General features: G+C 41.1%; 1 protein-coding gene across 2 annotated transcripts in view; it reads right to left on the reverse strand.

Annotated features, from left to right (window-relative positions):
- Positions 1 to 17100, reverse strand: part of LOC117484110 (matrix metalloproteinase-16-like) — a 58852-nt gene that overhangs the window by 9627 nt on the left and 32125 nt on the right. For both annotated transcript variants that reach the window (XM_034132562.1, XM_034132563.1), the window contains 3 exons: positions 12804 to 12965; positions 9476 to 9693; positions 388 to 526 (listed from right to left, as the gene is read on the reverse strand). In XM_034132562.1, coding sequence (XP_033988453.1) covers positions 388 to 526; positions 9476 to 9693; positions 12804 to 12965 — 519 coding nt within the window. The remainder of the gene's footprint in view (positions 1 to 387; positions 527 to 9475; positions 9694 to 12803; positions 12966 to 17100) is intronic.

Here is a 17100-nt window from a genome sequence, read left to right on the forward strand (position 1 = left end):
CTATATCAGACAGTGAGTATTGAAGCTCTTTGACCCTGACAGTGATTTCCATGTATTTTAATCATGTTTAGCTACAGTTGGAGATTTAAACTAAAACATATATCTAGCAGCAGATTATGGTGGATTAAGTGGGCAAAACGTTGCATTAATCTTCTACAGATTTATGTTGAACTCTCACACGGATAAGATCAAGGCACTTCTTTGAGTGAACATACAGCAGTGATTAAAGATTTAAAAAAAGTGTGTTCCTTTATACGCCTGAATATTAAAGACATGTGCATACTTTTGTACAAAATGTGTTTTTGGGCTGAAATGAATGAAATCAAAGATCAAAGCTTGACAAAGAGCTTTACACAGACGCACTATGACAACAGCGATGATGGTTACCTTTGAAGAAGACGAACCTTCCCTCGCTGTTCTCGTAAACGGCGTCTATCTTAGCCGGCAGGCCCCTCCAGAAAACACTGATGAGCATGGGGTACCCCGGCATCACCGAGTTATCTCTCACCCGCCAAAACCAGTGATCCTGAAAGAGACGAAAGGACGCTGTTAGGAAAAACAAGCACGATCAAACTCAACAACAAACGGCCCTGAACCAAGTAAACGTTTATAATACATTCTGCACTTTGTATCATGTTTTATAGGGGAACAGTGTTTTGCCAGGTGGGGAAAAACATTCCATAATTTGGTACCCCAAAACCTGAAATGAAATTTAGAATTGACCTCTGCGAGCGATACACTTAAGGGGATCTGATTAACAGAATGAAACTGTGATTTCACTTTAAAGTAGGCAAGTGCTCTGGAATATTCCAATTACCTGAAAGTATCTTGTAAGTAAAAAAAACATATTTGAGAGAAGTCGATGTCATGAAAAGTGAGAATCTTGAGTTTCTGAGAGAGGAGCAGATGAGATGTGTGATCTGGTTGCCATCCTAACAGACTGTTTCTGTAGGGACGCGACGTTCTGTGAATTAGAACATCTGATGGAGGTGAGTTGAGGCCAGCTCCTCACTTTCACGGCTGCTGGCGACGATCACTTCAAGCTGCTGCTGTGATATCTCTGACGGCTTTAAGATCCGCGTTTACTTTCTCAGGTTGCTAAGGAAAGCCCACGAGGCTGCCGCTACGCACGCAGAACATACTGGGAAATCCATCAAGGAACGGGGGCAGAGTGATCGCCAGGAGCTTTATGAGAAGCCAAGGGTCTCTGATTTCCTTCAGAGGGAGTGTGGGGAAGGGGAGACGTGAGCGCAGCCAAGTGGAAGGTGTGTCTTTTTGATGTTGGATGAAACTTGATGACAGAAGGGAGGCGAGGGGAGGCCCAGCTGTGAAAGCCATTATAAAGCAGAGAGATGTCTCACCCTTTGGCAATAAACGGCCAATTGGGTCTTGGATGGCCAGAAAGCCTTCATAGCGAGGGACGCAGAGACAGAGAGAGGGGAGACAACACATCATCCCTACCCGCCTCACTCACAGTGAAAGCTGAATAAACAGGCCATTTATCAAACACTCCCTCCGTTCTCTCCTTCTCTCTCTCTCTGTGTCTAATCCAATTGTTTCTCCGGGACTCTCCTCTCTCCCTGGACTCTTCCCCCTCCTTCTTTTCATTTCCCCTTGTCCCTCATTCCAATTCCTCCTCTTCCTTTCCGTCTTTATACCTACTGCCTCCATGGATTTCAATTGTTCATTTCCACTGTACATGGCCCGGCCAGTAATTGGAAACAGATACAACTGTGAAATTGGATCCATTAGAATTCATTTTGAATTTATAAAGCAAGAATGTTCCTTCTTCCACCTGAATGCCCGACCAGCCTGGGCTCCACCTTTAGGCGATTCCAGCTTTGCAATAACACACATGTCTAGAATAATTACAAATGTAGGTTTATGACATTTAGGTCATGGATTACTTGTTGAAAGTCAATCAAATGACTGAAAGAAACTCCAAATCACTACAAAGAGTCCATAATGACCACAAAAGATGCAAATTGACTACAAGAGAAAAACATTGAGATAACATTTTAGAAATTGCCAATACCTTTTTCAGATACTCATTAGAAGTATACTTAAAGAGCCACTACCAATTTTTCACATTATTAATCACAATAATGTTCAGAGAGGAAGAGCCAATCAGACGCAAGGATTTACCTGACTTCTGCTATACCATTTCTTTATCAAAAATCCTCGCTTTTTCTCATTTTATTTTATAACCTCAAACCAGGCGCCATTCAGGTCAGTCCCCGGTGAGCATCTGCCGCCGCCATGTGTGTGTTCGTGTGAGTGAAGAGGCGAGAATATGACAGGCAGCGGTGTTACGATGACCGTGTCGCTCACCCCTCACTCGGCTAATGTGACGCACACACTTGGTTGACTGAGAGCAGACTACAGGTGTAAATAATTCAGAGGTGTGGAGGATTGACGTTGAAGCCTGAGAACACATCATCCATCAGTATTGCTTTACACAATCACCTTTTACTGAGGAAAAGGACTGCAGAGAAGTTGTTGTTGTGTTTTCTCAACTCGAAGCTACTATATAGACTCTCTTCAACTTAAGCTATAAGCGAGGGATGCTCCCATCCACAAAAGTTCGACTTGATAAAAAACTAAAAAAGCTCTCCAAACGTTATCTTCATAGGATTCTTCTTGTTTTAAAAAAGAAAAATTGGAGTTGACTCTTTTTGCGTCAACTCCGATCGCCGATCGAGTGGGCGGGGCCTATGGGGATCTTCCATTTAAAGTGATGTTTAAAACTCAGTTAATGGGGCTCATTCACTGGCGCTTCCACAAACAACAACCAACATAATTATTACATTCAAATGAAGTACATTATTCAAGTTTACATTAACTTTGGATAATAACATGGGAGAAATGAGCGGAAGCGCTCTCTTTTCCTCTCTCTCCCTCTCTCTCTCTCTCTCCTGACAGCCTGTCAGTATCTGACAGTGTCTCATGCAGCTCGCTGATCCAGTAATGAGTGACCCGACAGTGAAGAATAAATATATTCATAACTAGTTTAGCTTGTTCCAGAGGTAGATAAAATAGCTAAGTGTGTTAGGTCTAACTCTTAGTGTGTGTTTTGCTCCGCTCACCTGTCCGTCACAGCGGGTGGAGCTGCAGGATTTCTGCTTCACACACGTTGCATACCGCTATTTTATTGTCTTTTTCGGACACCTTAAAATACTGCCAGACTGGTGAAGCCATTTTGGCGAGCTTGTTTTGCCGCGCACAGAAAAAAGTGTCATGTATTTTACATCATGTGATAGGCTCTCCTGATCGGCCTTCATAGAGAGCACCGATCGATCGGCAGAGAGTGAATACCGGCTCTCTACTATAATCAATTGTTCAGCTTTTTAACCCGCAGTTTTGATCCTTATATGGCAGCTTAAGAAGTTTAAACAACATTCTTTCCTCCTAGTTATACAAAGAGGAGAGACACTGATAAGAGGGGACAGCTCAGTGCCCAGTGGACACAGTGTTCTCATTAATGGATGTCGGCATCAAAGCTTGTCTCCAACATTAGCGACCAAGTGGCCAATCCAGAAACGCAAGGCAACCTCTGGGGTCCAAGAATCCCCTGCTCTAAATCTGTCCCCATCAAGGAAGCAAGGTCTCCCAGTGGCTGGTAAGAGGGTGGAGCTGGACTGATAAGGATGTGTTCTTTTATACCTGACTGTAGGCAGTGCAGGGGGCTTTGATTGTAGTGAAGCAAGGTCTGCTAAAACCAACATATTAAATGAGAGCAGAGGTTGAAACCATTGCTAAAACAATGCTTTCCAGAATTTGTATTTCATCTACGCTTTAATGTAAAGGTTGCACTGAACAGTGGGTATTTCACTAGCTTCAAATGGCTGTTAGGTATATGGATGTAAACTCTCTGGAACACCTTGTATTGATTTCCAGAATAATGGTTCCATTAAGAAAATACTAGACTATAAAAGGAGTATGTTCTTAAGGAATGTCTGGCTTGAAAGCCTGGTTTAGATTTTCTTGCTTAACAAACTGACAAGATGGCAACGAGCCACAAACTCAAATCCAGACTTCTAAACGTCGGCTGGTCGAAGATTGTATGTACATATTTTACTCCACTTCAAGCCTGATGGGAAATGAACGTCCTCTTGGTGTCTTGCTGTCTGGTTCGCTGTCTGACAGTATAAGTGAGGTCACAGTCTAGTACAATTTCAGTACGGCAGTGAAAATGAGCCTGAGAAAAGCATATACATGAAAGAGTTATTCTCTGTCTCATACAGTTTGAGGGTTCACAGAGAGTTGAACCTGAAGTGCCTCCAGCCATAAAAGTGGTAGCTGTGTAATTTCACTGAGGCATTTACTGGTGACACTGGATCTACACGCCGTGAACCTCAAGCGACCCTCTGTCACCCCACCGGAGAGGAAGATGATCGATCGTAAACTACCACCTTAACAAGCATGACTCTAACCTGCCTTTGTAGATTAACGTGCCTGGAATAAATCAGGAGCCTCAGCTTTGTTGGGAACAAAACCTATTAAAACCTGTTAAGCCCCAAAGCCCCCGTCGGCGGGTCTTTCTTTTTTTCACAAAAAAAAAAAAAAAAAAAGGTTTTTTTAAATTTTTACATTTTTTATAAATTTTTTTAATTTAATTTTTTTTTCTTTGGATGAAATGAATACCTATGGTGATAATTCAATGTAATACATCATTTTTATAGTATGGTACCTGAAAAAGGTCAAATGGCACTGATGGAACCAGATGTACCCAAATGTGCCGAAAGCTTATTCCGCCTGGAACTTTTTTTTGCTAAACCTCTCTAAAAAGGTCAAATTTAACTTGTTTTGCCTCAATCTTGATACAGGGTACTTATTATATGTTATAGTTTGGATTCCTAAAGCTTTTAGTCTACCATCCCATCATTCAAGGGTGGTTTTCACTATAAGTAATGTTTTTTCTTTAGGCGGAGGTAAGAATTTACCTTTTTTTACTATGTTCCATCTGAATTTACTCTGACTGAGAAAAATCTATATTGATTCTGACACTTCTACATCCAACTCACAGATGTAACCTTGCTTTGATAAAAGAAATTATTCATATAATTTGTTTTGGGCATGTCATTTTCGAGCCTGAAACCTGAAAAACAGGCTCGGGGCTTAACAGGCTTAACCCACTGGTCACCTGAAATAGTTCCTCCAGCTGTGAAAGCACTTGTGATGTTCCTTTCTCTCATATAATCCAAGTAGTCTGAGTTACAACCATGATGCTTGAAAGGCAGAACAAAAACAATTAACCTTTTACCTCCATCTGTAACTGCAACATTATCACTGAAGTAAAATGGGCACTAAACCGATTTTACAGTTCAGTTTAGACGTAACAGCTAAATAATGTCTTCTGTGGCTTTTGAAGCAGCTTCCCCAAGTTGAATAATAACCCTGATGATGTCATTAGAGTCATACCATCTTGGGCTTTGAGGAGTGAGGTTTGAAAAAGAAGGCAGTGGTTCTATTAAAATATGTTTTAGGGTTGCATTATGGGAAGTGTAGGATCAAACATTTCCCAAGCTTGACCTATACTTAGGGCTAAAAGTTAGGATATCTCTGCCTCTTCCTGTGTGTCCGCCAACGTGACAGAAGTGCAATACTTAATGTGTGATTTTCTCCATTATTAGTTGTATTACCTAATAATTACATGTATTAATACCTGCTGTATTAGGAATACATTTATACAATTGCTTTGGGTTTCTTAAGTGAGATGCGTAAATTCAGCATGGATTGGGTAGTCGAGCATAATTTGATAAAAACTTACATTGTATAGAGTACAGAAGTAGACCTAGACGAATGTTGAATCCTAGTACAGAAAATGTACAAATCTGTAGACTTGAATATACTTTTGTCAGAGGTAGCGATGTGGCATTAATGAGGTGAAGATCCAACTGACCATTTGCCTCTCTTTCCTTCACCTTATGTCCCCTTTTGGAAATCAACAGGCTCCACTCTTGTTCTCAAACATGGGGAATTTGGATCTTTACATTTGGTTCTTTTTTGGAAATAAGATGAATTAAAACCACATGAGAAATCACTCTCAGTCAAAGTAATACGTTCAAACAGCATCTATGCAACCTTTCCTTGGGAAACCTCAGTGCTCTCAGGCCCCGCTCACACGGGACCGTTTGCGTTTATGCACAGTATGCGTATTCAAAAAAGTCTTCCGTTCACATGCATTAGTTTCATTTAACGTGTCTGTTCAAACGAGGCCGCTGGAAACGCTGTAGTACATATGCCGGGACTGTAAGTGGCGCTGTAACTTCCGCCAAAATACACCAAAAGCAGCGAAGAAGAGCCTTGGGACCCGTTATCGTTTGTGGGGTCAGTTTCTATCGGCCTCGTGTAAATAATAGGGCTATACGCACGCGAAACTATGCAGATACAAGCAGTTTTCTCCTCGTGTAAACGGCGCCTCAGTGTATTTCACAAGATAAAGTCTTGTTAAGTCTTCCCTTTAAACCCCTACCTACTTTACATTCCCGGACCACCTGTGGACTTCAGGGCCAGTGGGACTGCTGAGAGCTCTGCTATAATGACTTGGCATCGACTTGACTCTGCTCTTCCAAAACAATCAAGTAGGGATGGTGAGTATAGTCCTGCTGTTTAGGACATGGACCTACAGCATGAAGTAACTAAGAAGATAATCAATCGTATAATCGAAAGAAAGACGGAAAAAAGCACCTATTTAAATGCCAGCAACAAGAGACGCTGCTTGAAATAAAACTAGAAGTAAGCCAGAGCTTTACATCATTCCTATTCTGTCAGCCATCATTTGAATCAGTCTTTAGTCTAATACGTAGACCTTGGCATGCTCTTAAGGGAATATATCAAGCTCTGGAGTAACACAACCCTCTTCAATTAGGATTGCAGATCAACTGTTTTACAGTCGGGCAGCTTCATCTGCCAGGAGGAAGCAAGGCATTAACATGATACCTTGGAGTTCTTGGAGAAAATTGGCAAAACTATCACTGAGAATCAAGAAATATTAGGACCACCTGCTCCTCCTGTGAAACACGCTTCCAAACCAGTGATCCCTTATTGATTTCACTTCCCTAAACACATTTGATTCACTGGCTAAGCCGCTGATTATGGCCAGCAAATCATTTATGAGTCATAATGTTATTGGTGGTCCTAATGATGGTGGATTTGAAACTTCATTTACATGTGTTCTGTAACAAATCATCACCCTCTGTCCGCCCCTTCACTAATCTACACCTTTGAAGATGTGTGAGCTGGTGCTACTTCCAAAGGCCAGGAAGGAGAAACATACATCAAAGCCCTTTACTCATCAGTGGTATCGCACACTTCACCATTTTTTATTTCTATTTTTGTTTCATATCATACATAATTCAAAAACCCAGCATTTAATTTGGACGTGTCTTTTGCACGTGGGTTGCTTAAAAAGTTCCATTTGAACACTCAACACATTTTTCAAGATACATACTGTATATCTAATTTCCCCATAACTTAAGTTAATTATATACATTTCATTAAAAGTATTAATTGGAAAGCTGGCTGTAACAAGCAGAAAGTTTAATTGACGTGGGTGGCCCCTGTGGATCACATGATCATTCGGCACATGAGACTCAGGACTGTGGGTTTTAGTATGATCTTTGCTACAGTTACATCAAAATTCAAGGAGAAGGGTCCCGAAAACCTTAAGGCAAGAGTACAGGTACAGTACCAATGAAACAATAGTGATTGTATCTATTAATCTGTTGCATTAGCACATTAAAAAGCTGCTTGCTGGACACAAACGAGAGCAAAAGAGATGCCTCTCTGATGCACGTTTCCAAGGAGCTTAACATCAGGAAAGTATTTAGAGTTGGAGAAATTCCCTGGATTACTATTCATATAAAGAGAAGAGACCGTTTTAAATGTGAAAGAAAGCCTTGGATTATTATTTGATTTTGGTCAATAAAACAAGAGATCACAGGTAGAACAACTTCAAAGCGATGTCGGGTCAGTTGTGGTCATTTCAAGTTAAAGGACTGGCATGTTTATAATAATAGTAATACTACAGAAATGATTCTTTAAAGTATTGCCAACTCAATTTGTTGTTCCGCCAATGCACGCAAATTCTATTTCATACCCAGAGACACACGAGTGTTGTATTTAGAGCCAAACTGTATCATTCACTTCCTAAAATTATTAAAATGTTGGCTGAGTGATAAACGTCCTTAATGTTTCTAAGCACCTTTGAGCTATGCACAAATCCCATGATCCTCATCACCCGGTCAGATCAGGCCCTTTATCCAATGGTGAGAGCATCCACTGCAGGCAACATGTGAGAGACATAGGGGCTGTGTTTGGACTATTATATAGCACATTTTATTTCCATTCAAATAAATATATCAGAGACAGTGTAAATATTGGGTACAATTTTGGTTAAATTCCTTCACAAGTTGGAGCTCTGTGTCCGAGCTGGGTTTATTATTTTTATATTTAAAGAACACACTCTGAGAGAGGGTAGAAAGGGGGTTTCCCCAGGCTCCACAGGCCCCTTATTTAACCGTTGAAATCTATCTATATATATCCAGAGAAAATACAGTCACTCTCACATAAAGAATGAGAAGCACTCTCTCTCCTTTCGGTAGAGAACACAGCACATCTTTGTGTTGCCTCAAGGTTTTTCTCCATTCCTCACCGCATGTATCCATTTTCTCACAAGCTTAGACCACGGATAAAGATGCATTAAGGGACATGTGCACATTTGCCTTTCGCACAGGAATGAAAACATGGCTGAATATGTTGGGAGATAACTGTGCTACACTGTGCATTGCATTATATTCTTGGTAAAATACCAATGATGTTCAGATTCCTGCTCAACTGGCACAAAGTAATTTTACACATAATAGCTGCTTTAATTATGCACTGAAATGGCAATAGTTTTCAGATAATTGAGGAGAGTCCACCAAACTTCTACACGCATAACCACAGTTTCAAACTTCTCTCCTCTAACAAATCTACTCACTATACTACTCACGTGTAGAAAACTCAACCACACAATTTATATTACATCCAAGTGGGCCGTTTCCACATTATGCACACCATGCACATAAAAAACATGAAGCAGCTTATCACAAAAGCTCCCACCCTCTGTATATTAGATAATCCTCGCAGCTATCCGGCCAGCTCTCTAACCAGCTCTCACTCCACGGGGGGTTTCAAACCTGCAGGCCATTTCAATGTGTCTGAATCAATGGATGAGTTATTTTCTGTTGCATTTACTAGCTACCTAGTTTATACACAGAAAGGCATATGGTGTTGGTTTGTAAACATCACATGATTCTATCCTTCAACCATGGTGTCACAAGTTGGTGTGTCCTGTAAAGACTGATTGCTGTGCTTTTGGAGAGCTAAGAGATCCAAGTTTGGGGTAAAACAGCTCCAGGGTTAAAAATGACTCTTCAGAACAAACAGAAAGTGAAAATGCCTCAGGTTTTTTCACAGACTCTTCTCTTACCTTGAAGACGAACATCTCTCTCCTCAGTATGCCCAGGGTGTTGAAGCCCCCATCGCAGATGTTGGGTTTGGCATTGGGGTGGGATGGCCTGTCTCCTGGGGGCAGCCTCGGAGGTCGCGTCTGCCTGTCTGGCTTGCGGGGGTCTGATGGAGGATGGGAGCGAGGAGGGGGTGCTGTCGGCAAAGGCATGGTGGGCTGGGGAAGTTTATCAGGAGGCCCTGTAGGAAGCCAAGACAAATATCTCAATTGTTTGATAAAAAACACACATATTCAAGTTTGAATTTCACGAGGGTGGGAAGATGTATTTAGATCAAACCTTAACATACCCTAAGAACAACATATTGGAAAACAAAAATCAACCAATTTAAGACAGTTAGCAATTGGAGACTAATTCAGGATCTGATCAGGGTATGATGAAGTGAACGGGAAAACTAGTTTATACAAGACTTAATAGATAGTTAATGATGTAAACATGCATGAAAAGTTAACGTGATCCATTTTCATTATACAGTAGCTCTGCCATTTATAGCCAAGCAGCCACCTGAGCATGCAAAACTATTTTTTTCACATGTAATTCAACTGACAATGATGGCGATAGAGGAAGTTAGAAGTGAGTTTGAAGACAAAAACACATGAGAGATAAAGGAGAAGATGGAAAAACAAGAAGAGGTCATGCAAAAAAACAAAACAGTGGGTAGGATATAACAGTGCCAAGTTCAGGGATTCATCTCTCCAAAGCATAATATGATATGTTAAGATGAATAAAACAGAAACAAAGAGCATATGGGACATCAATGTATAAAGGCTACTGTGGTGATAAAAATAAAATCTGCTCCCAAATGGAGGCCAAGACGAGCGTCGGCGTCATTCCACATTCATGATTTACATGAGAGAGAGCGGGAAACATAGAGAGGAAAAAAGGAGGGCGAGGAGAGAGGTAGAGGGAGGCCAAGCGAGTGGGTTGTGAGTCTGAATATTTGAGCACATGACAACACATGAATAACAGTGTAACTGTGAAAACCAGGATATGAGTTGCCATGTGTTGATTGGGGCCAGCAGATGCAGGAATAGATGAGTGCAACATGAAACATGGAAATGTGACGAGCAACCCCCCCCCCCCCCACCCCCACCCCCTCGCTCATGCACAGTATCAATGTTGGCTTGTATTAATAATGACCATGAAAGCTACTGTATATATTCAGGAGTTATGAATGAATGATTAAATGAGTCGACTAATCATTTAAAAGCAAAATTATAAGAGGATTAAAAGGAACTGAACGAGCAATCTAAAGGAATAAAACTAAAGTGAACCATCAAACAAAGAAATAACCATCGAACTGGTGAACACACCCGTGTGATTGAGGGATTACGAGAGGACTCTGCTCTGTTAGACACCAGCCAGTTCGCACAACTGATCAGCGAGTCTACACGAGAGATCCCATTCACGGACTGAATTAAATCCCCTGAAATACACCCCAGATTAGCGGAGCCTAAGCGCTCTGCTGTTATGTAAGCATCGGGAAGACTCGCAGTCAGATGGACATGCAGACAAACATACAAATGTGTACACACAGCGCAGTATTATAGTAAAACCATGGCAAGGAAAATGGAACATGGTATCAGGCAGATTTAGGACCTTTGAGTTCATTTGAGCCACAAAACATTTGTTCCCAACAATTGGGAGTTGCCCTACATGTCGGAGCTCAGCTGGTGTGGTGATTGGCTGTGGTGAAACTCTCCAAACTCCTTTGCCTTGATGAAATGTAGTCATTAGTCTAGACTGAAGGTCTGAAGAGCGTCTGAGTGTCAACACATGGTTACACAGCGTTTGACTTTCATAAAATCAAGGAGCACACAACAGTTGCATAATAAAAACACAATACATCAGAGAAAGCCTACGTTTTAATCCCTATTATGGTATCCTACATTTCCCATGATGCAGTTCGATACATGTATAGCCAATTCATAATTTGTAGTAATTTTTTGTGAGTATTATATGTTGATTTTTATGTATACTTAACTAAAACAATGTACTTTAGTTTAGCCTGTTAATTATTTAAGGGAAATACTTATGGGTTTTAATAAGAGAATCTGAAGGATCAATGCAACCATCATGTATTTCTGATTCTACTATAACTCTGGTGAGAAACAGAATGAGTACAGATAGATGTCCAAAAGTGTACTTGAGAATCGAACCTCCACGCCGTCTGCCTTTCTGACCTTTTTATTCCCACAATTCACTGTGTGATCCCTCCTGACTTCCACTACCTGCAACTCAAAGTCCTACATGAAAAGTCTCCGTATCCATTGCCCCTCCTACACCCGTCATTCTCTTAAAATCTCAATATATCTTATATATATATATTTCTTATTCAACCATGACGCTTCACCTTCTAATTAATCTAAATGTACAGATCATACCAATGTCCCCCTTACATCATTGCCATGAGGAAGAAAAGGAGGCCAACTGCTGCTTGAAATAAAAAAAGAGACAGAGTGGAGATGCCATCACTCGTCCTGCCCTTCAACTCTTGGTACGACTGAGGGGGGGGGCGGGAGGGGCAGTAGCGGAAAGGAGTTAAATGCGAGAGAGATGAAGAGAGATTTGATCACTTGCCCAGGTCTGTCACTCCCTGAGGACGTGCCCTGACCATGTAAGCAGATGGCAGGTTCTTTTGTGTGTGTGTGTTTGTTTGTGTATGTATGTATGTGCAGCCATTCATGTGACAGACCCGAGTCATCTCAGCGGAGTGTGACTGGTTTACATTCATGGCAGCTGTACGGGACAATACTGTCACTTCCAACCAAGTTGTTTCTGAACTTTGATGTCAAACTGAGGTGGACATGAACATAAGAATTCCTGAATCTCAAAATGATGGGTTCCTCCACAACAAATGACATGTAAAAAAACATGTTTAAATTAAAGTCATAGCAAAATCCTTCCCTTTGAGCCACTAATTCAACTCTGAGAGAGTAGAAATTAAGACTACGCTGATGATTACATAAATATGTTACTGTCAAATTGAATTTCACACTTCTGATACACCCGCCCCAGAGCTACATCAGCTTTATGAGCAGACAAAGCACTGCAATCAGCTTTTGACAACTCCAAATGTGTGTCAATGAGACATGTGTAGGTGCTTTGATGATGAAACGCTCGCCTCCTGTGATCGATTAGACAGATCTAGCTGATTTCGTAAGCTGCCTCTCGAGACTCACACCAGGAATGTGGATCAGATCCCTTTATTTATCATTCTTTTACACATTTAAATGTCCTATTCTTTTGTAACGTACCTTTCTACATCTAAATGAAGCCAGGAAGCCTTACCATAAATCTTCTGGATGCCCAGCAGGTCGTCCATGGGCAGTTTGAAGTTGTCGGTGTCCATGTACTGGTAGAAAGGAGCCATGATGGCCGTGGGGTCGTTGGAGTGCTCGAGGCCCAGCGCGTGGCCGAGCTCGTGGACCGCCACCAGGAACAAATCGTTACCTAGAAACAGAAAGAAAGAGAGCAGTCCGTCATCGCTATGCTCACATTTAAAATGTCTTTGTAGCAATTTATATCTCACATAAGCTACTCCTTTTATAGTTGGCGCTGGGAGTGTGTTTCCCTCAAAATAAAGCCAAGATTAAAGCCAAGCAGACTTTAGCGGGAAACGTTTCAGTTGATGGTTAGCCAACAGAATTAGCCCATGTCGATGCAACAATACGTAGCCAAACACATGTGTATGAGCATAGATAATCCACTATGTATGTACCTCATGAGTGGATTACGTAGCAGGCTGCAGCCCCTGATGGGACACATTACACAGCCCCTATATATGAACACATTCATATTGTATACACACACATCCCCCCCACGCTGTGTAATTAGTCTCCGGGCGGTGGTAAGCCGATGACTACACTGGGTTGACCTTTTGACTCAGAAGCCCACTGTGGCCAACAGCAAAGCCCCAACCCAATCAAGGTTAAACTGTATTAGGTTTGGATGTTTGGGATTTAAAGCCGCCCCTCTGTGTCCCATTTAAGTTCTTGGACTTACGTCACAGGCAACCAAAACAACAACAAAAACATTCCTCCTCTCTGATGATGTGCCAATATGTCAAATCTAACCCATAAAGAAACTCATCATTGTTGGGAAACTCGTGATTGTACAATAAGGGTTGCTACAGTATGGTATAATTTATAGTACACTGGCTGTCTGTGGGAAGCTATTTATGTGAGTCAAAGGAGACATCTAATGTTTTAAAATACAGTACTTCATGTGGATGTCTTTCTAACCATTCATGAATGCAATGTTAGAGCAAACTGTGATCTTTGGGTATTTCAATCACTCCTTTAAGTCAACAAACTTTGGGAGACACAGAGCTGCTTTTTTGATAGACATTTGGAAATGGACTGATCAAATGCACAAGATCTAACATTCTTTGATCCAGGTTGTCTTTAACGATGCTGTCCCCGCTGCCATCTTTCCTCAGTTTTTCCCTTTCTCTCTCTTTTTGTTATCACGCTGAGAGACTCGACAGGCATGAAAAAGAGCATCACTTATTCATTGCATTTCCTACGAAAATGAGGCACTTATCTGCTGCAAATCTGCCACATGAATAACGCATCATCAGATACAGACAGTGATTCAGAACACTTGCTAGCAGGTTCAGTACAATGCTTGAATTTACGCATCAGACTTCTTAAAAGAGATGGCCTGATTGGAACCTGGTTGATGATATTTGACTGTAGAATTGTCCGTGAGTCTACATTTGGGTGATGTTAAGGCCTCCATTGCACGAGTGTTAAAGGACAGACATTGCTATCCAAGGTTTTGCTGAAAAAGCTCAAGCTTGTGCAACTTTTCTACAGAATGGTCTGTGGCACTAGTAGGTTTCCTTAAGGTCGATGTATTTTTGGTGTAAACCCATTCAACTACTAAAGCACTTCTTGAAGGAAATGCGTGTGTTTGCTGTGTGCACTGAGGCAGTAGGGAATCACTTTTGAATGACCCTTTGAATAATGAAATGAATAGGGAGTGAATGGAGGCTTTTAAACACTTTTAAATTAAGCTTCAATGCATCTAACAAAAAAGGGAAGGAGACTTTGTTTGCATGTATGTTTGCATGTATGTTCAACTATAGTGCATCCTATTGAATTGACCCTCGGTTGGTGTACTGCTGGGGACCCAAGGGAGCGCAGTGTTGAGTGTCAAGTTGTCTGGATGAGTGGTTCTTGCCAAAGCTGCAAGTAGCAGCTCTCAGGCCTAGTGATCTATTTATATAACTCATAAGATAAAGGACAGCTCCTAGTGATCTATTTATATAACTCATAAGATAAAGGACAGCTCCTAGTGATCTATGTATATAACTCATAAGATACAGGACAGCTCCTAGTGATCTATGTATATAACTCATAAGATACAGGACAGCTCCTAGTGATCTATGTATATAACTCATAAGATACAGGACAGCTCCTAGTGATCTATGTATATAACTCATAAGATACAGGACAGCTCCTAGTGATCTATGTATATAACTCATAAGATACAGGACAGCTCCTAGTGATCTATGTATATAACTCATAAGATACAGGACAGCTTCTAGTGATCTATGTATGTAACTCATAAGATACAGGGCAGCTCCTAGTGATCTATGTATATAACTCATAAGATACAGGACAGCTCCTAGTGATCTATGTATGTAACTCATAAGATACAGGACAGCTCCTAGTGATCTATGTATGTAACTCATAAGATACAGGACAGCTCCTAGCAGAGGTGTGGACTCGAGTCACATGACTTGGACTCGAGTCAGACTCGAGTTACCAATTTGATGACTTTGGACTCGACTTGACAAAATCACAAAACACTTGCGACTCGACTTGGACTTGAACACCAATGACTCGGGACTTGACTTGGACTTGAGCCTTCTGACTTGAGGTGACTTGATAATTTAATTCAGGGGTCTCCAACACGCCGATCGCGAGCTGCCGTTAGGAGAGCAGAATCTTCAGCCGCTGCAACTCTTGCTGAGAATCCATGCAGGCAGGGGTGGGACTTTATTTTGCTGAGCCACCATGCGGCCAATCATATGCGAGGACACACTAGGATCATACCATTATGTGAAAGAAGGGTGGGGGGCAGACGCTCCAAAGACAGCAGGTGTAGTGGTACAGGCCAGCTACAGAGCCACGGGGAGACGGGGAGCCGGATTTAAATGCAAGCGCATTGGAAAAAGTCAAGACATTTGCGAAAACCGAAAAACGAAGCAGCATCTGGCTGCATGTCAATGATATTGGAGAAAGCAAAGCTGAGTGCAGGATTTGTAAAATGAAAATAACCTTCAGAGCAGGGTTTTTTTTTTGGTAACCACTCAGGATTTATTGCCAGAGGTGGGAGAAGTTCAGATCTTGTACTTGAGTAACAGTACCAGAGTGTAGGAATACTCGGTTACAATAAAAGATCCTGCATTCAAAATGTTACAAGTAAAAGTACAAAAGTATTAGCATCAAAATATACTTAAAGTACCACCTGCAGAGGGATCTAGATGCAGGTGTTCTTTTCCCCATAGAGACGCCTCGCTGCACATTATCCCTTGCATAAAGATAGATTGTGGGTCCCTTATAACATGTTGTACACAGTGGAAATAAACATTCTGGTTACCTCAACATCAGGGATCTTATCAATTAAACTCCTTCTGAATCAAACCGTCACGGTAGCCTTACCTTACTGATCCCTCTTACAATAGAAGACAAACACGTTACTTTACCAGCAGAGAGAAAATGGATTATTAAATTATTAATGTGACTAATAAAGAGCAGTTTGATTATTAAGTATTATTCTGTTGATCGATGTCATTACATTTGTTGAAAAGCACATAATGACTTGTTTAAGACTCGTTTTGTCAAAGTTTAGGACTTGGACTTGACTTGAACTTTCCCATCCTGACTTGAGACTTGACTTGGACTTGAGCGCCAAGACTTGAGACTTGACTCGGACTTGAGCGCAAAGACTTGAGACTTGACTCGGACTTGCAAAACAATGACTTGGTCCCACCTCTGGCTCCTAGTGATCTATGTATATAACTCATAAGATACAGGACAGCTCCTAGTGATCTATGTATGTAACTCATAAGATACAGGACAGCTCCTAGTGATCTATGTATGTAACTCATAAGATACAGGACAGCTCCTAGTGATCTATGTATGTAACTCATAAGATACAGGACAGCTCCTAGTGATCTATGTATGTAACTCATAAGATACAGGACAGCTCCTAGTGATCTATGTATGCAACTCATAAGATACAGGACAGCATGCTAAATGGGCCTCCATAGACTGAAATACACTATACAAATCACAACAATAATTACTGTACATGTCATCACAGCAAGCCAATGCACAGTTAGTCAGTGTATTTGAAAGATTGTACCAATGTATTATATCCTGCAATTACATTGGGACTGAATGGAATTGCCATAAAATATAATGCATACAAAATAATCAATAAGAGTTTAAATCAAAACGCCCATCTACAAAAAAAACATTTGATATATCAATCGTTATGGTATTGTTAAAAACTTACAGTAGAAGCCAATTATTTAGTAGGAAAAACAGGCAAAGTTAAAAATGATATTGTT

This window comes from Trematomus bernacchii, unplaced genomic scaffold (assembly GCF_902827165.1).
Source record: "Trematomus bernacchii unplaced genomic scaffold, fTreBer1.1, whole genome shotgun sequence".
Classification (NCBI taxonomy): Eukaryota; Metazoa; Chordata; class Actinopteri; order Perciformes; family Nototheniidae; genus Trematomus; species Trematomus bernacchii.